Source organism: Notamacropus eugenii, chromosome 5 (genome assembly GCF_028372415.1).
Source record: "Notamacropus eugenii isolate mMacEug1 chromosome 5, mMacEug1.pri_v2, whole genome shotgun sequence".
Taxonomy (NCBI): domain Eukaryota; kingdom Metazoa; phylum Chordata; class Mammalia; order Diprotodontia; family Macropodidae; genus Notamacropus; species Notamacropus eugenii.
Window position 1 is genome coordinate 334785693 of NC_092876.1, and position 26883 is coordinate 334812575.

General features: G+C 41.4%; 1 protein-coding gene across 1 annotated transcript in view; it reads left to right on the forward strand.

Annotated features, from left to right (window-relative positions):
- Positions 1-1423: 1423 nt before the first annotated feature.
- The window catches only part of RAB6B (RAB6B, member RAS oncogene family), a 168896-nt gene continuing 143436 nt past the window's right edge, over positions 1424-26883 (forward strand). The window contains exon 1 of the mRNA XM_072613613.1: positions 1424-1869. Coding sequence (XP_072469714.1) covers positions 1800-1869 — 70 coding nt within the window. The 5' untranslated portion in view covers positions 1424-1799. The remainder of the gene's footprint in view (positions 1870-26883) is intronic.

Sequence of the window (26883 nt, forward strand, 5' to 3'; positions counted from 1 at the left end):
CACTGAAATATAAAAGTGTTTCTTCGGCAATAAGAGGGTCTAGGGACACTATTGAAAGCATTGTGTACTTTTGAGGAGGCACTAAGCACAGGACTCAGGAGGAGGGAGATGGGTGGCAATGTTATTTCATCAAAGCCAACACTTGTCAGGGCACTGTTCTCAAGTCCATCTTGGATGTTGCTTGGTACCTCACAGTGAGCTGATGAAAGATTGTTCTCAATGACCTTTCTCTAGCTCACTGATCTCTATGTTATATTCTGGAAAGAACGCTGAGAAAGAACAGGCCAAGCACTCTAAGATGGGAGAAAATTCTGCCAGAGGAGTCTCCTCTTCCTTTTGTTAATTCCGTCAGCCCAAACCTGGATTGTTTTGCTGGAAGCTTCATGCTCCAGAGAAAGCAGGACGTCCAAGAACTGGGTGGTGAGGAGATATTCAGGTCATAGGGGGAAGTATCTTCTGGGGAATGATGGCCCATCAGTCACTAGAACGGACAATCGAAGAAGCCATTTTAATCTCCACTGGGGACCTTGAAAGACAAACACCATTTCTTCTCTCTAGGCAGGGTTAGGAACATTCTTGTCTGGCAGTAAGAGAAAGAGGACTAGATCATCTTTGGAGCTCTCAGACCCTGGACTCTGAGATTCAAGAACTCCAACGCAAATTATTTTCTGAAAGATGGTAGAATTTTGTGTGAGCCACATCGTCAGGTGGTGGAGTTGAGTACTCTTGGATTTATCTACCTTTTAGCAATCACTCCCTCTCCATCCCCTACTTTTCATGTTTCCAAGTGATTATATGAGATTTAGATTTTAAAAATTGCTTCTGGTTTTGGAGCTGTTGTGCAGCATACTTCTAACTAGTGACCTTATCTTTCCTCAGCATTGTGTGGAGAAAAGGGTGGAGGCTGGAGATGTCTAGAGTGGAAGGAATAACCTCTCCCCTTCAGTCTCTCTCTCTCTCTCTCTCTCTCTCTCTCTCTCTCTCTCTCTCTCTCTCTCTCTCTCTCTCTCTCTCACTCCATTTTCTCTCCTAGATGGACTCAGCTGTGGTGTATATTGGTGTTTAATTCATGGGCTTCTTCCCCTTTGATCTGGAGTAATGCAGATAGATTTAGCTTGACATTGTAGGAAATAAATATCTCTGTCCCACTCTCTTAGCCCTTTCTGGGCTCAAAGGGGGAGGGTGGGAGCGAGGCGGTAAGGGGTGAAGGATCAGGGCACTCTGCTCGCCCCGTCGTCCAGGGCGCGTTGCCTCCTCTAGCAGGGGCGGCAGCAGGGGCGGCTGGTGAGACAGTGACCCCAGCCATCCCCCGCTCCTTTCAGATGCATTAGGCAAAGCCTCCCTGCAGCACTGCATTGGCTTGTCGGTCCTGCATGACATCAGAGAGGATGGGAGAGAGCCGACAGGGCGCAGGCGCTGGAGGTGGGGAGGGGAGAAGCTCCAGCCCCCGGCTCGCCGAGATCACACCGCCTCAGCATCCCCAGCCCTGTGCTCAGACGGTCGGCGCTCCGACACCTCGCGCCCTCCCTCCAGCTCTGCAGCCCGCGCGGGCGGCATCCTGAGTCGTCCTCCGCATTCTCCTCCACCCCTTCCTCCGCAGCGCAGCCCGAGTCAGGGGACCGGGGGAAGCTGCAGAGCCGGCGACGCTTGCATCCAGCCCTTCCCCCTTCTGGATCGTAGCCTGCCTCTCTTCCCTCCTCCTCCTCATCCCTTTCCTCCTCTTCACAGTCCTCCCCTCTCTATTCCTCCTCTCGCTCCTACTCCTTCTCCTCCTTTTCCCACACCCCAGAGCCAACACCATGTCCGCAGGAGGAGATTTTGGGAACCCATTGAGAAAATTCAAATTGGTCTTCCTGGGGGAGCAAAGCGGTGAGTAGCTGGTTTATTTGCCAGGGTTGGAGGCTAAGTCTGGTGCCACTTTGGATTCTCTCCCACTCCCTTCCATCCCTCAACCTCCCTGCAGTTGTAGTGCACACCTTCCCTTCATCCTCGCCCCCCCCATCCCCACCCCACACCTTACCCTGCCCCCCCCCCCGCCCACACACAAAGGAAATAAAACACTTAGAGTGGCCCCTGGGCACCAGGGTGGCCGTGGAGGTGGGGGCAGACGGAGGGAGGGCAGGAAGATGCTTCAGCCGGGCGACTGATTGAGGCTGGAGTCTGGAAATGGGCTCCGGATCTGGCGATCGCTTTGCATAGTGCGGCAGCTAGTGCTGCACGCAATACTGGGTGGGCTCTGCTCGGACCGGGGAGGGAGTGGGCTTGGGGCAGGCAGCCCGATTGCCTTTTATTCCTACACCAGGACTTGGGCTCTGGGGTGCACCCCGTCTGCTTTGGGGGGAAGGTGGGGGAGGGCGGCGTGTTGGAGACTTAGATGGTTGGAACTGTGCCCCTACGTGGAACGGTGGGCAGTGTGCGAGTGGCACCGCCGGGATCTCAAGCGTGGCTGCTTCTGGGCATGGGAGAAAGCTGCAGAAGGCAGAAGAAGAATATGAACACCCCCCCCCCAAGTCAAAATTGGTTTCAGGGAAAGAAAAGGGGGGGCCACGAAACTTGCTAATGCTTCTGCTCTTCCAGGAAGATTGGAGAGACTGGGGTTCGAGGAAGTAGCTTCAATATTAATGCCTTGCCTCTCACCTCAAACTGGGCATAGAAGATTCTAGTATTGGCCATCTCTTCTAGTCTTGTGTTTATTTGCTAGGGAGGGGGTCCTCAGGTGATGACGGTGAGACTGATTGTTTCTTACCTCTCAGGCTTCTCGCTAGAGGTGCCCCGAGGAAGACTGGAGGAGGAGAGGGATTTTTTTGGGGGGGTGGGGGGACATCAGGTGGAGAAAGTCAGACTACTCCCAAGAGGTTTGTGCCGCTTTGGTTCTGCAAAGAAAGGAGAGAAGAGACACACCCTGGTCCTTCCACCAAGTGTGTGAACGTGTCATTCTTTCCTGCCATCTCTCATCATAAATAACAGAGAAAAAAAAATCTCCAGGGGAGGGGGCAGGGAGGAAGAGGGAGAAGGAGAAGGAAGCAGCCAGTCTACCAGACCTGACTAGGGATGACGGGCGGAACCTGCTGCTTCTCTTTCCTGCTATGCCACAGGAGGGGCTGCCCCTCTATTTGGCTCTTGGTCTCTAAGAGGCAATTTTCTGGTGGAGAATGACCAGGGAGGTTTCAGAAGTCACAGGCCAAGAGAAAGGGAGCAAGAGGTAGTGGGGGTAGGGGTAGGAGAGGAATGTGTAGAAAGAGCACTGACCTGAGATTTCGGGGGGCCCTTAGGTTCTAGTCCTAGGCCCTACTAGCTGTGTGACCTTGGGTAACTTAACCCTTCTGGGCCTCTTTCCTCATCTGTAAATTTCAGAGGTTAAGCTAGTTTTTCCTTCTAGGTTTCCTTCCATCTCTGATCTTTGATGATACTTACTGAAGTGGAGCTATGGGTAGGATGAGTGTTTAGTTTGGTTTTCAATGTGGTTCCTCAATCTGAGAAAGGAGGTGTATCTGCATTTACATGGAATAGGTCACACTCCTGGCCAAGATAGGGCCTGTGATCCCCTTTCAGCTAAGAGCATCCATGAACTATGTGAAAGGTGTGTCTCTCATGCCCAGCCTCTCCCAGAACTCAACATCTTATCCTTCTAGACTGATCCAGATTTCTTCTTCATAGCTACGTTGTTTGATATCTTGTGCCTGTGTGAGGGACCAAGCACATTGACAGCTCTGAGAGTGGGTGTGGCGATCTGCGGCCTTAGGGCTGAGAGACTGCTCTCCTCCCTGGCTCCTGGATGCATTTAAACGTCTGAGCACAGGCACGGGGCTGAAACTCAGGAGACTGTTTCCTTTCATTAGACTTGGGTGCTTTCTCCTTGGGCCTAACTTGACATTTCTAACTTGCCCCAAGGGACAGGAGCTCTGTGAGTGGAATTTTTCATCATCCCCCAGACAACATTTTCACTGAGTTGGGCATTCTTATTCTCTCGCTGGAAGTAAATGCATAGGTTCTCTCCAGCTTGAGACCTGCTCTATTCATCTGAGATCCCAGGTCTAGGCTTTCGGAGGGAGGGGAATTTCCATTTGTGTTAGACATATATATAAGGGAGACAATGCACCGCCTGAGTGAGATATTTGAAATCAAGGAATGTGGGTTCAAATCCTTACCCAACTACCTTTTATGACCTTGGGTAAGTCAACCTTCCTGGACTTCAGTTTTCTTATCTGTAAAATGTAGGAGTTAAACTAAGGAGCCTCTAAGGTTCCTTCCATCTCTAAATATGGCTCTATGACCATATTTAGCCATAGGGCACCAGAAATAGCCTAAGGGATAAGGTGTTTTAGTCTGAGTTTGAAAGAAAATCTTCATCTTATTTCGCTAGTCCATAGGGTGGGATGAAGCTTTGTAAACTACTTAGATCATAGAATATTGAAGAGTTTAAAATGCATGCTGGACTTGGGCCTTTAAAAAGTATTCAATTCAACTTCTTTATTTTGCAGATTAAGAAACTGAGGTCCACAAAGGTGACTTGCCCGAGGTCACAAGGTCAAGTGAACAGAGCCAGCAATAAAGTCTAGATCTCCCAATTCCCACTCTGATGGCTCGCTACCTGGTACCAAATTCTGGGGCCTTTAGATGACCTTGACTTGGGAAAAGAACAGAGCCCAAGAGAGGCAGGAGAGATAAGGAAATCCATAAGTAAGAGATGAAAGACTAAAGATAAAGAGAAATTAAGAGAAAACAGAGGCAGGAAAAAAAAGATGAATGAAAAGATAACTTTTTCAATTAAGAAAACTATTTTAAAGGTAATACAATTTTTTGAAGAATTCTCTGTGTAGGGTATAGCCCATTCCCCAGGACATAAGGTATGATTACCAGGTTTTAAGAAAATTGACCAAGTTAGCAAATAAAAAAAATTTAGAAGATGATTATTTGCATTTCAAAAGCCCTCCATCAATACTGGGATGCCTTGAAATAGTTCCCTCAGTCCTTTTACATGTTAATTACTTGGCTGAGAAATGGGGAATGAAGAGGACAGAAAATTAAAGACCTCTCGGAAATGTAAACAAAGAAATGGGGTGTTAGAGAAAACACTGAACTGAAATCCCAGAGACCTGGAGTCTAGGATGCCTCTAAATAGTTCTATGACCTTGGGTAATTCACCCAGTCTCTCTGAGCCTTATAAATGTGGAGGTTCATTCCATTAATTCAGTTGAATTCAGAGTAAGCCTACTATGTACAAGATGTTGTGTGAGGCAGGAAGGTAAAAAGACAAAATGCTAAAATAGTACCTAACCTCAAGGGAATATGTGTGTGTACATACACACACGCATGATATATGCACATATGTATATACAGTATATATACCTATGTATGTGTAGGTATATACATATGTACATATTCACACATGTATATATGCATATATATATAAATGCAAAGACTATATAAAGTAATAGATAAATAATTTCCAAAGGAAATAAGTACAAACAACTGGGAGCATCAGCAAAGGTCTCATGTAGTAAAGGGAACCTCAGTGGTGCTTGGAAGGAAGCTGGAATTCCCTGATTTGAAGGTGAGGAGGGAGGGCATTCCAGATATGGAATGTATGCAAAGTCAAGGAGGATCTCTAAGAACACTTGTAGCTCTTAAATTCTCTATTCTATCCCTATTCTAATTTTCCATAATAAAATAATGGAATGTAGAATATATTGTATAGTGACCATCTTATATACATTAGAAGAAGCATGATATAGACTAGAGAAAAGACTCTTTGTTGTCTTAGGACTCAGGTTTCAATCCCAGCTCTGTTAGTTGTTACCTATAATACTTTAAGCAAATCAACTGGGTGGCAAAAGATAGAATTCCAGCCCTGGAGTCCAGGAGACCTGAGTTCAAATTTGACCTCAAATCTGGGCAAATTCCTTAATTTTTGTCTGCCTCAGTTTCCTTATATTATTACTTACTTCCCTACCTCCCAAGGTTGTCATGAGGATCAAATGAGATATGTACACTTAACACAGTGCCTGGCACATAGTAGGCATTTAATATATGCTTATTTCTTCCCCTTCCCTTTAACCTTTCAGGACCTCAGTTTCCTTATCTATAAAATGAGGTGTACTCTAAGGTCTCTTCTTGCTCTTAATATATGATATCATAAACTCAGAAATAATCATGTCTGTCACTAGGAAATAGGATTCCATAGACTGAAAAGTTATATATTCATCATTTAGTGAAGAAGATACTTATTGTGCAAATTGATATCTATCTGAGCTTGACTTCTGTTCTTTGTGAAATCTGGTGCTTTGCAGAGAAAATAGAAAAAAAGGAATCATTCCATTTATCATAAATAGATCTTGTTTTTGCATCCTGACTTGTCCACAATGGGAGATCAATAAATATTGAATTAAGTTGATGTTCATGATTGGTAATAATGAAAGGGACCAGAAATCCACAGGTCACAAAATTTTCTATTTTGGCCAGTTACTTTAAACTCTTTCTCACAGAAGGTTGAAGTTTTGAACCTTGGGTAATGGGAAGGCAGAGGAGCAGTCAAGGAACTGGATAATGATCAAACCCAGAATGATCAAGTTAATCAGATATATTGAGTTATTCATAAAGTACTTAATAGTGCCTGGAAGGGTCACTCAGTCAACAATCATTATTAAGCACCAATTATGTGCCAGGTTCTGTCCTAACTGCTGGTGATTCAAAGAAAAGTAGAAAAGGATCACTACTCTTAAGGTGCTTACAATCTGATGGGGGAGACAACATGTAAACCTTATACAGGGTAATAGCCTCTTTCCTGTTTGTAGTGAGTTAAAGAACAAGGAAACTGAAGAAGAGGAGACAGGATTCACTTCAGACAGAGGGGACCCCCAAAGAACTCTTTCTGTGGTGAGAGACAGGGTGATCATGTGATATTTGGAGGGGAAAATGGAACAGTTAATGGTCCATGTTGCTCCCCACACATACAAGAATTATTCTTGGTGAGAAAAGGTCTTTTGCAAGTGCTTCTGCAAAATGGCAGCATGAAGACGGTTTTATTTGTCCTATAACCCAGGATGGTAATAAATGACTTGATTGCTATATTATGAGAGAGGGATGAGACAGATATAGAATCAAGCAGATTATCTGCCAGTGGCAATGTTGAATTTCTAAAGAAAATCAGGCCACAAGAACTAAGGAAATGGTTAGTCAATGAATATAATGAATTGCTTTGAAGACAAGGTTCAGATCAGCCATTCACATGGTTTTGTTTTTGGTGAGTGGTTTCAGTCTTGTCGGATTCTTTATGCTAAACATTTTGGTCTCACCACTTCCAAAAGACTTCTTGCCAAGGATATTCTTGAACTGGTCGGGAGCAAAATTGGGGGTTTTCTTGGCAAAGATACTAGAGTGGTTTGCCATTTCCTTCTCCAGCTCATTTTACGGATGAGGAAACTGAGGCAAGCAAGATTAAATGACTTGTCCTGCTAAGGTCTTACACAGCTAATAAGTATCCTGAGGCCAAAAATGAATGCAGGTCCTCCTGACTCCAGAATGGAACTCTAACCACTGAGCCACTTAGCTGCCATTCACATGGTATCCACCTTCAAATAGGTAATGGTATTGTTTTATATGAGTTAACATTGAACCATTCATTCCATCAATGTTCACTAAATGCACACTTCCTATATGCAATGAACTGTGCTGGGCAAATATAAATAAGATAGGACCTTGCCTTCAAGGAGCTCACAATCTAGCAGTTATTGTCATTTGCTAATGAATGATATATGGCTTTGTGACATCTGCTTACTCAAAGGTTCCATTTGTCTTTTTTCTCTTTGAGGTCAGAGTCATAAACCCTTTTGTAGTTCGTGAACACAGTGAATGAGTTGGTTAGATTTTTGAGAATATTTGGAATTTGGTTTCTTATCCTATTTGGATGGGTGTTACTATTATACAGGAAGGGCAGTTCTCTCAGAATTCCTAGTGTGCTTCAAATCTCAGTTCACAGTACCTCCTACATGAATAAGTCCTTTCCGGATCTCCCAGGTGTCTTTCCTCTTCAAATTACCAAATATTTATTTTGCATCTCTTTTTGTAGATAATTATATGTATGCATATTGGCTTTCCCAATAAAATATAAGCTCTCTGAGGTTCAGGAGAGTTTTATTTCTGTATTTATGGCCCCAGTACCTCACATAATACTTTGCACACAATAGATGTCTAATCAAATTGACTGATAAGTATATGATAACATATTAATGGAAAGAGGCCAATTTGGGGACAAGAATGATTTCTCCTATTTGCTCATTTTTTATCGAAACACATTTTACCAATAATATTTAAAAACATTTTAAAAGCAGACCATTTTGGTTTTTTCTTATTCAGTATCCATTTGATCTGGAAGTCCCAGAATATTTTTCTCTATGCCTCAGCTGCTTTTTCTATAAAACAGGGAAAGATTTTATTTCTTTGTCCATTTGCTCCATAGGAGCATGGTGAGGCCATGTCCAGTGACAAATTCGAAGATCCCCAGACGTAGTCCCCTTTCAACTGTACAACACCATCTTCTTAATTTAGAGTGTCTAGGGAGGGCTCTGCAGTTTCCACCCCCTTCCCTGAAGAGGATGAGTCCAGCTAGAAGAATGCAACTGACTTAGCTTCAGTTCTTGTTGAGTTGTTTTCAGTCGTATCTGACTCTCTGTGTGATCCTATTTGGGGTTTTCTTGGCAAAGATACTGGAGTGTTTTGCCATTTCCTAGTCCAACTCATCTTTAGTGATCATCCCTATGTATGATGAAGGTGCTGTTGTAAAGACAGTATTGAAGGATGGAAACTCAGGCTTATCCTTGGCCTTGAGAGGTCACACAATAGGTCCCTGAGCCTTAAGGAATGGTGTGCCTAAACCATACTGATTAGCTCACAGAATTCCAGAGCTAGAAGGAATCCATGGGATAATATGTTGTAGTCTATAGATAATGAAGGCCCTGCTGACTTTTAAGGACTTCCCAAGAAGGAGAGTCTTTCCTTTGAGAACCCATTCCACTGTACTTTGATGCCTTCCATGACTGGACAGTTCTGCCATGAACCTGACCCAAATTCATCCTCTACTTACATTTATGCCTCTTGTGTTTAGTCCTTGGTGGAGGAGAAGAATTGGTTACCTCCAAAGATATAGTTCTCATGGATGTGAAGATTCCTTTCAGGTCCACTATTAGACTCCTTTAGGGAGCTGGGAATGAAGAGGAAGATCTGAATTGACTTATACTTCTGTGAATTTGTAATCTCACCTATGTGGGTACTCTATCCATAACTATAGATCAGAAGTGTCAAACTCGCTGCTGGAACCAGATTAAGATGTATTTGGGAAATGTCTGGCATAATAAAAAATACACCACCACACAGGTAATGTTTAATTATGGTTTTCTAAGCCAACATGTTCACAGGGATCTGTTTTTATATGCGTTTGACACCACTGGTGTAGATCACAATTCATTCAAATCTTTTCATTTTATGTGATTTTTGTCCGTGTCCCCCCATAAATTATCCTTAAAGAATCTATCAACTATACTGGAGGCCTTTCTCAGGGTCTTTTAAAACTTTCTGGGTACCCGGGCAACACTTTGGCCATCTCTTATCGCTTGATCTTAATACATGCCCAGGCCACCTCCCTTTCTCACTGTAATTTTCCTGGATAACATATTGTATGTTATTTATCGTGCACAATTTGACATCAACAATATTCGACAACCTAGTTATACCCAATATAGGTCATTCCCTTGTCCTTTGGAATTGGATTTTGATTCTTGAATTTTGATCTTGGTTCATCAGAGATCATGATGTTCCTGGATTCACAGTGATATAACATCAGCAGGAGAATATTGATGTTGAAAAGGTTTTTTGTTTTGTTTTGTTTTAAGGAAACATTTTGGGATTGGTAAAAGTCCTATACAATTTCCCAAATTAAGCCCAGTCAGCTCTTTTCTTCTCAATCAATTCTGGATCCAGATTGCAGTCCGTAGGTAACGTTCATCTGAGATATACGTGCTGATTGACCAACTAAATTGTCTGTTCATCAAGCTGCCCATCAGTCGTGACAAGAGGCATTTCTCATCCACTCAGTTTTTCTGGTGTGGATTGTTAGGTTGAACCCTTTTGGACAGTTGTTGATCTCATTAACTGACACATTGTAGAACAAAACAGGATGCTTTCAGGTATTCCACTAAATGACAATAAATGTATGCATAGTATAGCTTAGCTTCTCAGACTTTTCCCCTTGTGCCTGCCTAGTTAGGTTAAGACTTTGCCTGGAACATGAGTACCACCAAGGAGCTAGATTCAATATACCCTCCAAGCTGCACAAGTTTGCTCTGTGCTCCATAGAGTGCTTCGTTAGTGCTTCTTTTTGACCTCAGAGAGAATAGTCTTGATAGGCCCAGGCAAAAAATAAATAAATAAATAAGATGTCAGGAAAAGTTTTAGTTTGCTTTCTAACCAAATGCTTCTGCTCTGTTGCCCCAGAGATCTTTTTTTTTGAGGCCTTGAGTGGTGTCCTCATTTCCCCACTTTGGGCACGCAGTGCTTCTGCTATCTAACTCCCCATCAAGATGGAAAAATATCTCATCTTAATCATTTGCATTGCAGTACTAATAAATTTCAGTTGATTATATAGTTTGGGGGTGAGGGAGAGGGCAGGAAATCCTCCCTTCAGCCTTGACATCTGATGACATTGGGACTCAAGGTAAACCTGTTTTAGTTGCAGGATTATCGATATAGAGCTTGGAGTGACTCCAGAAACCATCTTGTCCAATCTGCTAATTTTCAAGATGAGAGAACTGAGACTGGAAGTTGAGGGACTTGTCTATATAGGTAGTAGTTATCAAAGGGAGGATTTGAACCAAAGTCCTTTGGTTCCAGAGTTAGTCAGTGCTCTTTCCACTACACAACACCATCTTCTTAATTTAGAGCGTCTAGGGAGGGCTCTTGCAGTTTCTACCCCCTTCCCTGAAGAGGATGAGTCCAGCTAGAAGAATGGAACTGACTTAGCTTTGGTTCTTGTTGAGTTGTTTCAGTTGTATCTGACTCTTGGTGACCCCATTTGGGTTTTTTTGGCAAAGACACTGGAGTGGTTTGCCATTTCCTTCTCCAGTTCATTTTACAGATGAGGAAACTGAGGCAAACATGGTTAAGTGACATGTCCAGGATCACACAGTTATTAAGTGTCTAAGGCCAGATTTGAACTCAGAAACTTAGTTTTGTTGGTTGGGGGCTTACCGTCGGGAGCTTCTTAGAGTCAGGCTGTTTCTTTCTAAGCTATAGCTGAATGGTCCAGAGCCCTCATCACTGGAGCTTTGAGTGATAGGAGGAGGTGGAGGGAGCATGGAAGGGTGTGCACAGAGAGCATTAACTTTTGGGAAATCAAAAAGAACTTTACATCTTAATGTGTATGTAATGAAAATTAAATTGTACTTGGTATTGGGAGAAATGGACATTATTGATAACAGAAAACAGGCAAAGCAAGGAAAGGAAAACTTTTAAAATGTGATTTGTCTGTGTAAAAGTAAAACTAATTATAGTCATGTGGTGCCTATTTACATGAATTGCTTACCATTTAAACCAAATTACTGTACAGCAAAATAACAATTACGTAGTTAAATATGTCAGATAACTTTGTTGTAAGTTTTCTTTGGTAATATTAAAGTCAGTTCATGCCTTGTAATTTGTTGCCAGTAAAACTGGGGTTTTTACCCTAGGATCTATGGAATTTTTCTTTTCCTTTTTTTTTAATATTTTGATAACCTCATTTCAATGTTTGAATATAATTGGTTCAATGTGATATATGCTGTAAAATTACTTTGCAATTTTATATATTTGATTTTATGCTTTTAAAATATTATTTTGGAAAAGGATCTGTAGATTTCTCAAGAGTGTTCATCACAAAAAAAATGCTAAGAACTCTTGCTCTAGGGTGTAGACTCCTTTAGGACGGGGGCTTGTTTTGGACATCACTTCATCGTCTCTAGCAGAGTATTGGGCACATAGTAGTAGTTGATAGGTATTGAACGAGTGGATGGATGGACGGATGGATAGATAGATGAATGAAAGAACAAATATTTTTGCCTTCTCAAAAGTGAGTAAACACTAGACAGAATGTTAAAGAAGATGAAACGGTTACATGTAGAATAGCAAAATTCACAAAATATAGGTACTGACATATCAAAAGTGAAAAGATCCACATTATCCTTTCAGGTAGTCTTCCATACAAACAGCTTGGGTGGTTTAGAAATTTTGTAGCATTTCATTAAGTAATTCAACTTTTCAGAATTGCAGGGAGGAGTATGGCACGAGTTTGACAACAGAAAACATTGTCCTATACTCGGCCTTTGGGGGTTCTGTTTAAACAAGTTTTTAAAAGTTAATTCCTCATTTAGGTTGCTTTTTCTACTCTATACCCCTTTATAGAAAGTAGTAGTTTACAGAATGCTAACACAGCCTATTCTGACATGTCTGCTGCCTGGTGGCCATTTGATTCAGGTGGAGAATGACAGCATTTGGGGACTTCAAAGGGCAAAACCCCAAATTTAAGAGAAGTGTTGAAAGTGGAGGAAAATCTGATTTGGAAAAGGCCATTCATGGGAGTGTCACATTGGTAACCATAAGGCATAGGACATCATGTTCTTTATTTTTTCTTTTTGTTCAAGGCCTTGGAAGGGAGAAGACACAGGAGGGCCGAAGCAGTGTTCAGGGAATGCTTTTTCTGGCATTAACTGAAAGTAATCAAAGGCAAGGTCCTCTTATTAGGCTTGAAAGAAAGACTACAGGGGAATTTTGACTCTGTTCCTAGAGGCTTTTGAAAAAGACCTGAAATGCCACAGATGAGAAACTTCTGTGTAAAACAGGAGAGGGAAAGAGAATTTAGATTCATAACTGTTAAGGAGCATCTAGATACCTAATTGCACCTCTGTTTGTATTTGTACTCTTAATTTCCAGATTGCTTTTAGAATTTCCTCTGGATTGTGTATCACCTTTTAAAGTGTAATAATTTGTGATTAGTTCATGTTGATGTCTTAGTGTCTTAATTAAAAGTTCCTTTTACAGAAAAAATGTGTAATTGAGTTGGAGAGAATGTTAATCTATATTTTTCAATTAACCATGTTGGTTGATGCTTAGCTCTTTGGACCATGAGACTGGGTAATGACTGCACTGCTATCCATCTGGTGGCAGCTTATCCAAATTGTAGGCACAGTACCTAGGAGGAAACAAACGGAAAACTAAACCTATGAAGTCAAGCCAAATGCCATATGTGGAGAGGCAGTGGGTTTGTGGAACCTAAAGATCCGGAGATAGAATCATGATTTTCCCTGGAAAATGATGGTTTTGTAGAAGGGGAAACATCATTATTTTTTAAATTTATAAAATTTAGATTAGACTTTAGTATAGTAAGTTTGGAATGGAGCTAAAGTTTTGTTTTAGGAACTACATGAGATGGCAGTGGCTAGCATTTTTTTTAATGTGTAGTTTTTTAAAAAAATTATAAACATAGCAAACTTGAACATTCCTTATACATAAAAAAGATTGTATGTGAAACCCTAAATCTCTCAAATGTTCAGCTTTTTTTGGAAATATATATTAAATTCAGTAGTAACAACACTGCCCTCCCTGTCTGTGTCCCTTTTTGAACTTATTCCTGTTCTTTTCTGTGTATTTTTTCAATGTTTCATTGTGACCCTTTTCCTTCCATGACTACTACTTCAACTACTCCACTCCCTACCCATTAGCACAATGACAGTGTTCATTTCCATGAACAGAATCCTGATTGAAAAAAATGTAAGAGAAGGGAACCATCCCACAAAGGATTGTGGGTAATAGTTCTATTCTGTCCTACCTAGCCACTATCAGAATGCTAGAGGATCCTGGGAAACAGAAGGTACTGTCTCCAGAGGGATTTGACCTTTGGAAAATCTGTTGTTGCTGAGTCTTCAGTCATGTCCAATTCCTCATGAACCTGTGGATCCTAGCATCACAATGCTGTCAATGGGGTTTTCTTGGTAAAGATACTGGAGTGGTTTGCCATTTCCTTCTCTGATATATTAAGGCAAACAGAGGTTAAGTGACTTGTCTAGAGTCACACAGCTATTAATTAAGTGTCTGAGGTTGGATTTGAACTCAGGTCTTCCCCACTCCAGGCCAAGCACTCTACCCACTGAGTCACCTCGCTGCCTCCAGTAGACATAGTGCAACCCAGACAGGACCCCATTTAAGATTTTCTTGGCAAAGATACTGGAGTATTTTGCCATTTCTTTCTCCAGTTCTTTGTACAGATGAGGAGACTGAGACAAACAGGGTTAAGTGACTTGCCCAGGGTCACACAACTAGTAAGAATCTAAGGCTCGATTTGAACAAAGGAAGAGTCTTCATGAATCCAGACCCAGCACTCCACCCACTGCATCACCTCACTGCCCTCTTTGAAGATAAGGGCTATTTTTTAGTTTTGTCTTTGTATAGTCAGCACAGTGATGACAATATTCCTAGTGATAGGAATTTAAAAATATTCATTGAATTTAATTGAATGGTTAATCAAGTAATCAGCCAAGAGACCAATAAATACAGACCAGCTATTTACAAGGGATTGAGACTGATGTCAGGGTAACTTCATATTGCAGCTTGCAAAGCTGGGGCACAGGTTTACTTATTTATTAGGTGTTAACTACCTAAGTAGACAAACTATCTACCAAAGCTCATGGAGTTCACTCATGGTGAACTCCTAAGGCCCTCACTCAGAACTATTTTTCTTTTACTTTTCACATAATTCTAACAAGCATTTTTCAAATTTATAAGGGATTAGAGGGGCACCTAGGTGGTGCAGTGGATAGAGTACTGGACTGGGAGTCAGGAAGACCCGAGTTCAAATGTGGCCTTAGACACTGACCAACTGTGTGACCCTGAGCAAGTCACTTAACCCTGTTTGCTCAGTTTCCTCCTCTCTAAAATGAGCTGGAAAAGGATATGACAAACCACTCCAGTATCTTTGCCAAGAAAACCCCAAAACAGGGTAATGAAGTGAACAACAAGAGTTAAAAAGGGTGGGGGAAGTTTGCTCCTCCAAGTAGGCACAGTGATACTCTCACAAGGGTAGAGACAAAAATCTGAAAAACAAACAAAGACCAGGAACTAAAAACTAATGGTCTGGAGATAATTAGGACAGGAAATTTCCAGACAAATTACTTAACTTCTCAGGGCCTCAGACTCCACATCAGTGAAGGACATTGGACCTAGGTGTTCTGTAAGAGGCTCTCCAGGCTGACAGTCGTTCATTCAGTAAAACTGATTCTGAGCTCTACTTACCTCATTAAACTCCCAAGAACATCACTGGGTTACGCTTTGGGATATCATCTAGCTAATAATAAATGACATTAATCATTTACAATATAATTATATGTGACACAGAATATATATATGCATAGCATATAGTAAAATTGTAATTATATGTAGTACATAGTAAAATAATAATATAATTATAAAGTATGACATTTTCTACACATGTAGATTATAATTATTTATAATTATAGTATATTTAAAAATGAAACATACTTATATGTCTAACCTATACCATATAATAAAATCACAATATAATTATGTAATGTATACTATATAATCTAGCATCTAACAATTTTAAATATATGATGTGTGATATATTCTATAATGTAATAGAATTATAAATAATTTTATATGGTATACTGTATTACATATAGTACATAATAAAATGCATAACATAATATGTGCATGTAGTATACAATAAAATCATAATATAATTATATATAACATACAGTATTATAAATAGGCTATGTACATATAAGCTATAATAAAATGATATACATAGTATACTATATTATATACAATGTTACATATTATATAATGTATGCATATTGTGTATAATAAAATGATAATAAGTGTATACAATGTACAATATCGTGTACAGGCTATACACATAAAGCCTTAAATAAAATTATAAAGAATTATATATAATGCATACTCTATTACCTATGGCATATAATAAAATTATAAACATTATGTTGCTGCTGCTGAGTTGTGTCCAACTCTTTGTGACTCTGGGGTTTTCTTGACAGAGATACTGGAGTGATTTGCAGATTACTTCCCCAGCTCATTTTATACATGAGGACACTGAGGTTAACAGGGTAAAGTGACTTGTCCAGGGTTGCACAACTAGTAAATATCTAAGGAGGGATTTGAACTCAGAAAGATGAGTCTTTCTGACTCCAGGTCCAGAGCTCTATGCACTATTGCGCCACCTATAACTGCCCATATAATATATAATACGTTAGATATGCACATGTATACAATAAAATCACAATACAATTATACATAAAATTTATGATACATTCTCTCTATATGGAGTCTATAATAATTACATATAACATATATTACCATATAAACAAATTATGTAATATGTAACATGGTACGTATATAGTGTATAATACAATCTTAATATAATTTCTACATAATATGCAATATATTCTATATACATACAGCCTGTAATAAAATTATAAATAACTCTATGTAATATATATTATACTGCATATTGAACATAATAAAATTATATATAAGATATAGTATATTCTACAGGGGGTGGCTAGGTAACACAGTGGTTGGAGTTCCGGGCCTCAGACACTTACTAGCCGTGTGACCCTGGACAAGTCACTTAACCCTGTTTGCTTCAGTTTCCTCATCTATAAAACAAGCTGGAGAAGGAAATTGCAAACCGCTCCATTATCTTTGCCAAGAAAACCCCAAAAGGGGTCACAAAGAATTGAACGCAACCAAAACCATTTAAACAACAATACGTTATATATACATAGAGTACATAATAAAACTATAATACAATTGTACATGTAATGTATAATATGTAAATATAGCACATATGAAATCACAATATTATAGAAAACATTAGTACAAATAAATTATAAATGCCATCCATCAGGAAAAGGATTATACTCTGTTTAAGAAGGAAGGTTGGTGTACTTTACAAAGAGCTCCCTCCACAAAGGATTAAACTTCTTTTTTTTAAATAGCTAATAGCTAGCATTTGTGTACCACTTTAGTGCTTTACATACGTTCTATCCTCTGAACCTCATAGCAGGTGCTGCTGTTATTTTCAAGATGAGGAAACTGGGGGTCAGAGACTTTAAATGAGTTGCCAAGGGTCACCCAACTAGATCTGGTGCTTAAATTGTCAGCTGTCATAGGAAACTCCAGGCTATCCTGAATGACTTAAGAGATTTCAGAGAGCTCAGATTAAAAAAAAAAAGAAAACACAAAAAACCTCTTTCAATTAAGGAAAAAATGGCTAGTGTGAAAAAAACCTGATTTGAGTTGGTGGTGGGAGGGGGGTAAGCACCAGGTGATGTTTCCTGGGCTGTTTAAAGCAGTGGTGATTAAAAAGGTTTCTGACCGTTTCCCAGAGGAGCGCAAAACCCTACTGCCTCCACCCAGAGAGTCCAAGGCCCAATTTGTGCTAAGATGGATGGAAATGTTAAGTCTGTGGGCAGAGGTTGCTAAAGTGGTTGGAGAACAGAGCGAGTGTCCTTGACTTAATTGGGCCAGATCCATTTTCTCCCACACAGCTCCAAAGGAAACTCACTTACAGGTCAGAGCCGAAGCCTACGGCAATTGCCTTAGCAGTAAAGACAGCTGAGGCTTTCTGCGCAGGGTGGAATCTGGCCTCAGAGCTTGGCGGGGGTGGGGGAACAGAAAAAGAAACTATAAAGCAAAGAAGAGTGTGTTTTAGATAAGGGAAGGTTTTCTGTGTGATCAGAGAAAGTTCAAGAAATCTTTAAGATGACCAGTCCTCACTAGCAGATTAAAAAATGAATCGCAGCATCCTTAACCATGTCTGTTTATCCTGAGATATCAGAGCCATCTCAGAGTGGCTGTGATGGGAAAGAATTTCTGTACTTTTGTCATTAATAGCCTGGCAGGAATCCACCAAGAATGGGAAGAGTCTATCCAGTGCTGAAGGGAGTTTTATTTATGGGATCCAGTATTCCTGATTCTCTTAGATCTCATTGAATTGAGGAAATGATAGTACAGTGAAAAGAATGTTGGATTTGGAGTCAAAGGAACTGACTTTGTATCCCAGCTCTTTTACATGTTCCTGTGTGATCGTGGGTAAATCCCTGGGAAAATGAGGAGTTTGGAGTGGAACAATTTCTAAGATCTCTTCCAGCTCTAAATCTGTGTTCTTATGGTCCTATGATTTACTGGTTTCATTCCAGGGACAGTGAACTACATGATCTGAGAACTAAAGATTCTAAGACGTGCCTGTCACTTATGTGTGCAGGAGGGGTTAGGGGCCCAAGCATGAAGTGAGCCTGTTAGAGAGCCCCTAGTAGTGCCTGCTCCCTTAATGATCAGGACAGAGGTCGCAATAACAATACCTTTCATTCATATAACATTTTAAAGTATTCAAAATAATTTGATGGACACTCAGCAGTTCTTCAGAGAAGTGCTTTGAGATAGGAAGTTTCTCTGGGGTATTTATCTTAGAGGATTTTTGTGGAGCTCAAAGGAGATAATGCAAGATAAGTGCTCTGCAAACTTGAAAGCATTCTATAAACGTCATTATTGCTGTGGGGGTTGTTCCCACTTTAGAGGTTATTAAATCCACAGCCATAGAAGTCAATAAGCCATTAATTTATTGGCTATCACACACACCCTCCCCCTATACCCTCTCTGGTATAAGCCCCAGTCTCCCTCAAGGCTCAATTCAAACACCACCTACTACATGAGGTCTTTTGAGTCCTCCAGCTGCACTAGCCTTCCCTTAAAAATAATATATGTCTATTTTGAATGTCTTCCATGTCTTTAATCAGTGATTCCCCCTGTTACTTAGAAGCTAAATTCCTCCTTGGTTCTCACCATAAAGATTCTTATCTTTCAGAGGTAACTTAGGTGGTATAATGGATAGAACGCTGGACCCAGAGTCAAGAAAATCTGAATTTGAATCCAGCCTCAGATACAAGCTATGTGACTCAACCTCTGCTGCCTCAGTTTCCTCATCTGTAAAATGAGAATAATAACAGCACCTATCTCTCGAGTTCTTGTGAGGCTCAAATGAGATAATATTTGTAAAGCCCTTATCATAATGTCTGGAACACTGTAGGCGCTTAATAGATGTGTGTGTTCTTTCTTTCTGCCTTCCTTTCTTTCCCAGATAGTTTGTAAACTCCTTGAGGGAAGAAACTGTTTCATTTTTGTTTTTGTAATTTGTGTCTGTGTAATAATAAAAATAATAATAAAACAGCTAGCATTTACATGGAACTTTATATTTTACAAAGTGTTTTATAAATATTATTTCATTTTTGTCCTCACAACAATCCTGGGAGGCAGAAGCTGATATTATCTCCGTTTTACAGACGAGGGAACTGAAGCAGACACAGACTGAGACACTTGCCCAGGGACACACAGCTAGAAAGTGTCTGGAGCTGGACTGGAACTCAGGTCTTTCTGACTCTAGGTCAAGAACTCTATTTGCACTGCCACCCAGATGCCTTGTATTAGTGCCCCACGGGAGGACCACAAGTATTTTCTAAGTACTTGTTGATCCATTGATTTTTTTCCCCCAAAAGTTACACCATAAGTAACACAACTGTCTCATTCCTTTAAACTTTAAGGTATTATATTAAATGTGTTTAATATAATGCATTATATTAAATTATATATTAAATATTTATATATATTAAATATATATTATTATATATATTAAATATTTAAAGTTTTATATTAAATGTGTGTGTCCGTGTGGAGGAGAGGTCCACAAGACTTGACCCCAGTTAGGGAGAGAACTACCTTCAGTCCTATTAACAGAGATTCTTCATTGTTTTTGTGTTATAGATCCTTTTAGGAGGAGTCTGTGGACCCCTTCTCAGAGTTGGGTTTTTGTATGATTTTTGAGACTAGGTCTCCTTATCTTCCCCAGACTGGATGCATAATATCACCCAGTCCCAGTATTGATCAGAATGGGAGCTTTAACCTGTTCTGTTTTTTGACCTGGGTGGTTTCTGACCTTAGCCGTGCATCTAGCCCTTTGGCCCTGGGAGCACCCTACTAGTGCTAGCCTTAGTCCTGACACCCATTTGGCAGCTCAGGACTCCTGACTTGAAGCAATCCACCAGCTTCAACCTTCCTAGTAACTTGTCCTTTGTTCTCAAAGAGGACCATGATGTCAGGGAGGTGATGCCATGACATGCAAGTGAATTGGAGTTGAGTGAGGGAGGGCTGTGCCAAGTCACCAGCCTTACTTTGTCCTCTGGAGCCATCTGCGTCCAGTTGCCAGATGTGGACCAGAACAACTGGAGATGGCCCTGGATGAAGTGGGAAGCCTTGGCCTTTTAAGCTAGGGCAGGGTGGGGAACCTGAGGCCTGGAGGCCACATGTGACCTTCTAGGTCCTTGGGTGTGGCCTTTTGACTGAGTCCAAGTTTTATTGAACAAATCCTTATATTAAAGGGATGAGTTCTGTGAAGTTTGGATTCAATCAAAGGGCCACACTTGAGAACCTAGAAGGCCACATGTGACCTCAAGGCCGCAGGTTCCCTACCGCTGAGCTAAAGTCTTTAACAGGTGTTAGTTTGACTGAGGCAGCACCCATGGATTATAGATATATACAACTATGCCAGACCAGAATAATATTTTCAAATAATTGAAGGAAATGTTACATTTCAGTCAGCAGTTAGTGAAAATAATATATTTTCTCTCCCATTCTACATTCATAGAACACCTGAAATCTATCCAAGGACCCAGGTTAGGAACATCTGTCCTAGAAGTATCTTCTCTTGAGAAAAGGGAAATCTCAGAGTCCTTGTTTTTCAAACAAGCCAGCTTGGTAAGAGAGAAACCAACAACTGAAACAACTCCTGACGGGCAGGAAAAGGTTCCCAGATGTCTTAAGAGAGAACAGTAACAACACATTCACCTGGTAACTACCCTGAGTCCATCTGAGCCCCTCTGACATCCTACATACACACACATACTCATCCCTTTCTGGGCACTTATCTTAGCTCCTGGTGTTGCTCGTCCTTGAAGCAAATGTGCGTAGTCAAGTAAAACCAAATGCCACATGTGCTATTTCCAAAAAGATGTACCTTAATCTACATCCTGATTCTGTCACCTCTCTGTCAGGAGATTATCACTGGTCCTTTGCCATAGTGGTGGGTCACTGCATTGATCAGAGATCAATGAGATCAAGATTTTTTCACAATGTTGTTACTGTTTAAATTGCTTTCCTGGTCTGTTTACTTTATTCTACACCAGTTCGTACAAGTCTTCCCAAGTTTTTCTGAGACGATCCCCATCATCATTTCTTACAGCACTATGGACCTCTGTCACACCTCTATACTATAATTTGGCCATTCCCCAAGTGATGGGCGCCCTCTTCATTACGTACCCTTTTTCAAGCCCAATACATTTTCTTCCTTGATTTTGCCATTTGCTAAGGACCTTACCTCTTACCCTTCCCTCCAAACATAGCACTTGACACATTTTCTTGCATTATTTTAAACTATATTGATTTATACATAGGCCACACACCCCTTCTGAGATCCATGAGACAGGAGAGGACAAGGATTATGGCTTATGTGAGCTCCACATAGTACCTAATCAACAACACATATTTCTATAACACAGCATTCTACACACAGTAGGCACTTAAAAAATGTTTGTTGAGTGAATTTAAATTGGACTGCCTAACAAGAGCTGCTAACATCTTTCCTGCTGCTAACATCTGTCATTGCTTTCCCTACCTCCACGACCTTCACTTCTCTAAGGAGCATCTTCTCTCTGTCTCTGTCTCTCTCCCTCACTCTTTATCACTGTCTTTGCATGCACACACACACACACACACATACCACACACACACACACACACACACACACACACACACACACACAAAACCTCTTCCCCTTCCCCACAATTCCCAGGAAAGGCTGGGGGATTCTCTGGTGCCCTATAACTATGCCAGCACACACCTGGGGCCCAGCGCCAAGGTCCCAGTTACTCTTACTGGTCCTTTCCCCAGGACATACTTGCAGCTGGTTGCTAGGCAACAGTTGCAGCCCCATTCTACATGTATAATACATAACTGCCATTACGTTTTCACTTTCCCAACAAAAAGGACCTTTGGAAAAAAAAATGCAAGCCCAGGTGACCTGTGTCAATGTTCCCCCTTCTTTTATACCCCCTAGAAAGGGATTGTCCCTATGCAACTCAACTCGGAGGTAGGTTCATTCACCTGGACAGAAACAGTTCTCAAGTACACATCCATTACTAACCCCAGTGGGTACTTACCAGAAGTCATATTTTGCTCTCAAATGGTCAATGAAGGCCACAATTGGAGAGAGAGAGAGAGAGAGAGAGAGAGAGAGAGAGAGAGAGAGAGAGAGAGAGAGAGAGGAAAAAATAATCCAAAACAACATTCAACAGTCTCATCAACTTGGTGAGACTCCTAGAGACCTGAGTAGAAGAATAATGTCTTGCAAAGAGAACTGGATTGGGAATTGCATGATTTGGCACAGGATTGCTGTGTGACTGTGAATGTCACTTATCCTTCCTTGAAGCTCATCTGTGGAATGGGCAGAATTCATATTTGCAAGACCTAACTCATAGGCTCATAGATTTAGAACTGGGAGGGACCTTGGACATCATCTAGTCCAACACCTTCGTTTTCTACATGAGGAAGCTGAGATGCAGAAAGGTTCCAACTTCCGCCGCACTTCTAACAACAACTGACATTGATATAGTCCTTTAAGATGAGCAAAGCATGCTTTACATACATTGTCTTGTTTGAACTTCACAGCAGCCCTAAGAAGTAGGAAGTACAGATATTATCCTTCCCATTGGATAGATGAAAAAACAGAGGTTCAGAGAAGTCCATTGACTTGTCCATAGTTAGCAAACATCAGAGACAGAATTTAAACCTCAAGTGTTCCCGACTCCAATTCTAGCATTTGCCCACTGAACCACACTGCTTCCATTGGTCTTTATGTGTGAGCATTTTTTTTTCTCCATCTAGTACTGATTTCCTGTGAGGCCCCAAGATGGGAACTCACCTTTCCACACATTAATCTGTGTTCTTAGACTCTTAAGTCCTTTCCAGCTCTAAACCCCATGATCCTCTGAAGATGATGGCAGTTCCTTATGTTCCCACCTCTACAACCTTAGGGATGGGACATGGGGAGGGAGAGTCATTGATCAGAAACAACCAGCTTTGTTTAGGGAAGAGACTGGAATCCTGAATATGATTTGGTCAGCCCAGTTGCTTGGAGCAAGGGGTAGTATGAACAGGACACCAGGGTTTGGGGGGGATGGAGGAGAGCCATTTAACCTAACTCTGATGTTATTCAGTCATTTCTGACTCTTCATGGCCTCATTTGGGGTTTTCTTGGCAAACATGCTGGAGTGGTTTGTCATTTTCTTTTCCAGTTCATGAGGAAACTGAGGCAAGAATTAAGTCTCTTGCCCAAGGTAACACAACTAGGAAATGTCTGAGGCTGGATTTGAACTCAGGGAGATGTGTCTTCCTGACTCCAGGTCTGGCACTCTGTCCACTCTGCTGTGTTTCTAACCTGAGCTGGTTTGTCTCTCCTTGGGCAGCTTGGTTCCCCACCTCCCTCTGATTCTCGCTGCTCACCATATTGGTGCCAGACTTAATATGGATGCCCAGTTGCCTTCAGCCCCCCCTGCAGCTCAGAACTCCTGAACTCCAGGCATCCATTGGCCTCAGTCTCCCAGTAACAGGGATTACAGTCTTGTGCTACAACTCCCAGCTAGTTCTCTTACAAACAACAAAATCATCATCCGCAGCAACCAGGGTTATTGGCTTCCCTTACAGAGTCTGCTGGCTCTTCCAAGCTGAATTCCCATTAATAGTGTCCCATACCCTGAATAGGGTCCATATACTTACCTGGCCCTACAACTCACTACCCACAGATTCTGTGGCATCCCCTCTCAGCCCACCTTCCCAGCTTTTCTCAGCCCTGGAAAGCACAAAGGCAGACCCGGGTTCTCTGAATGAAGGCTGCTTGTCTTACAAATCCTTCCTAAAGACTGCCTTAGGAGCTACCCAAGCACAGCTCATTGGCCCTGCGAGGCAGGCAGGGCTCCGCAGGGGAGCTCGCATGGTTTTTAATTAGGCATTAGTGTTCTCCACACTTCCCTTTCCTGTCAGGGCCTCTGTGGCTGGTTCTGTCAGCTTGCTTCTCTTCCTTCCATTCTCCCTCTTTGGATTTACAATCCTCTTGTCCATTGGCCCATCCCCTCCTCCTGCTTTCTTCTTTCTTTCTGTTAGCATCCCCCTCCTTCCTGTCCTCCATTGCAACTATCTCTACCCCCACCCCTAAACAGACCGGAGGATTTGGATTCCATCTGCCTTATACTTGACCTTTATTCCATCATCATCAGTGCAGGTCAGTGCCTCCTAAGAACATAGCCACTGTTTATGGAGCTAAGGTAATCCTGCAAACTGAATGAGAAAATCTCCCAGCTCCAAAGAGATTTTATCAGTCTAATGAAGGGACCTTAGTCAATCCCACCCCTTCCAGAGTCCCATCAGGGATGCTTCATCCTGAGCACAGCACCTGTGGAAAGGACTGAAATAGGTCAGAGAATAATTTCCCTTCTGGGGGCCACCTCTCTTGGATGTTGGTAATAGGTGGCTTAGTAGATTGAGTCTGGAAGACCTGAATTCAAATAGGCCTCAGACATTGACTAGCTGTGTGTGCCTGAGCAAGTCATTTTACCTATTTGCCCCAGTTTCCTCTTCTATAAAATGAAGGTAATACCTCCCAGGATTGTAGTCAGGATCAGAAAATATGATAATTGTAAGTGCTTAGCACGGTGTTTGCTTAGAGTAAGTACTCTTTAAATATTATTATTATTGAACAGCTTGTGGAGAGAACTAAACTCATTTGTCTCTGAAGATAAATGTTTGTTTATTTTGCTTTATTTTCCCCCAAAAAGTTTATTTTTGCATTCTCCTCATCAAGATCCAGCTAAATTAAAAAAAAAACACAAAAACAACTGTTTTTAATTTGGGGGAGGGGCAGAGAAGCTGGAACAAAAGGTAAGGAATGATGAAATAAGTGTTAGATTCAGTAACATTCTCAAACATTGTGGAATGGCGCAGCCCTCATCTCCCAGCTGAGATAAAACCATCTGACAGCTTTTGAATATCAAAGGGACTTGCTGGCCCAGCAGGGGAGATTGACCCAGGCCTCTGAGGTTCTGAAGGAAATTTCCAATGTCTAATTTCCTTTGTAAGTCTGGAAAACCTTCAGAAGTCCATGGGAAAACAGATCTGTATTTCTAAAGTCATATTTGAAGTTTAAAAGTGAAAGTAGAAATTGTTTCCTAGTTAATGAGGGACTTGGGATGCTGGAGAGACAGTGACCATTTCAAGTTCCAAGTTATAAGAAAGGTGGTAACTGACTCTGGTGTCCGTAGGTCCCAGGAAATATGTGAATATAGTAATACAGCGTCCTCCTGTGTGTCGGTCCACCCTCTCTGAGTCTCATGGGCTGTGGTCTCTGCTTATGTCTCTCCCTCCTTTCCTTCCTGTCTCCTTCAAATGCATAGAAGCAGAGTAGTATGTTTCCACACTTTGTGGTAGAAAGAGCCCCAGACCTGAAGTCTAGAGTCTTGTACTGAATCCTGCTGTAGATACTTGTAATTATGTCGTCCATTTCCTCAGCTGCAGAATGGGGATAATAAAACCTTTAGGACTAACCAAACAACCAACAACTATCTGTCTGACACATTTATTAAGGATATGCATTGTGCTCAACATTGTGAATACAAATGGTAAAGTGAGACTGTTCTTGCCCTCAAGGAGCTTTATCTAAGGGAGGTGAGGAAGAAGAGGGAAGACCCTACATGTTCCCAGGTAAGTAAAAACTATGTCACAAGGCAGCTAGGTGGAACAGTGGATAGAGCGCAGGGTCTGAAGTCAAGAAGTTTCATCTTCTTGAGCTCATATCTGGTCACAGACACTTCCTAGCTATGTGACCTTGGGCAAATCACTTAACCCTGTTCACCTCAATTTCCTCATTTGTAAAATGAGCTGGAGAAGGAAATGGCAAGCCACTCAGCATCTTTGCCAAGAAAACCCCAAATAGAGTCCCAAAGAGTTGGACACTACTGAAAAACAAAACATCTGTACAAAATAATAGGGATAGGAACTAGATTTCATTGCCATAGGGAACTTCCAGGTAAGGAAATTTCCTCCTCCAATGCAAGTTGGCACCTTATCTTATAATCTTAAGACAGTTCACTAGAGCCCTGAGAGTTTTAGGGTTACATAGATAGTATGTGTCCACAGCAGGACTTGAACCCAGGTCTTTTAGCTTTCTATCCACTGTTACACATAAGTTTAGTGGAAGGCGCTAATATCTCACAATATTGTTTTTCCTTTGTTTAAGAATAGGACCAAATGACATCAGAAAAGTGATGTCTTGACTCACAAGTGAATCCAGCTCACTAATAACTGAGGTAATCAGGAGGGACTTCTTGTTGGGGTGCCCAGGAGATAAGCCTTGAAAGGAGCTAAGGGTTCTAGGAGGAAAAGATGAGGAAGGAAAGCATTCCATGCATGCTGGGCCCTCCCTCCCCTCCCCACAGAGAGTAGCTTATATAAAAGCACAGCAGGAATGAAAGAGACATAGATTATTAGATCTCAAGTGATATTATTAGAGACCCAGGTCTTTCCTCCCTTTTGACTAGACTGTATTTAATCCTGAGTACTGACCCCTCTCTCTTCTTCCCCCAGCAAAAAAAAAAAAGAAAAAGATCATCTTTTTTTGGCTCATTGTCCTCTCCTTGGAGATATGCCATAAAAATCTTTAAATAA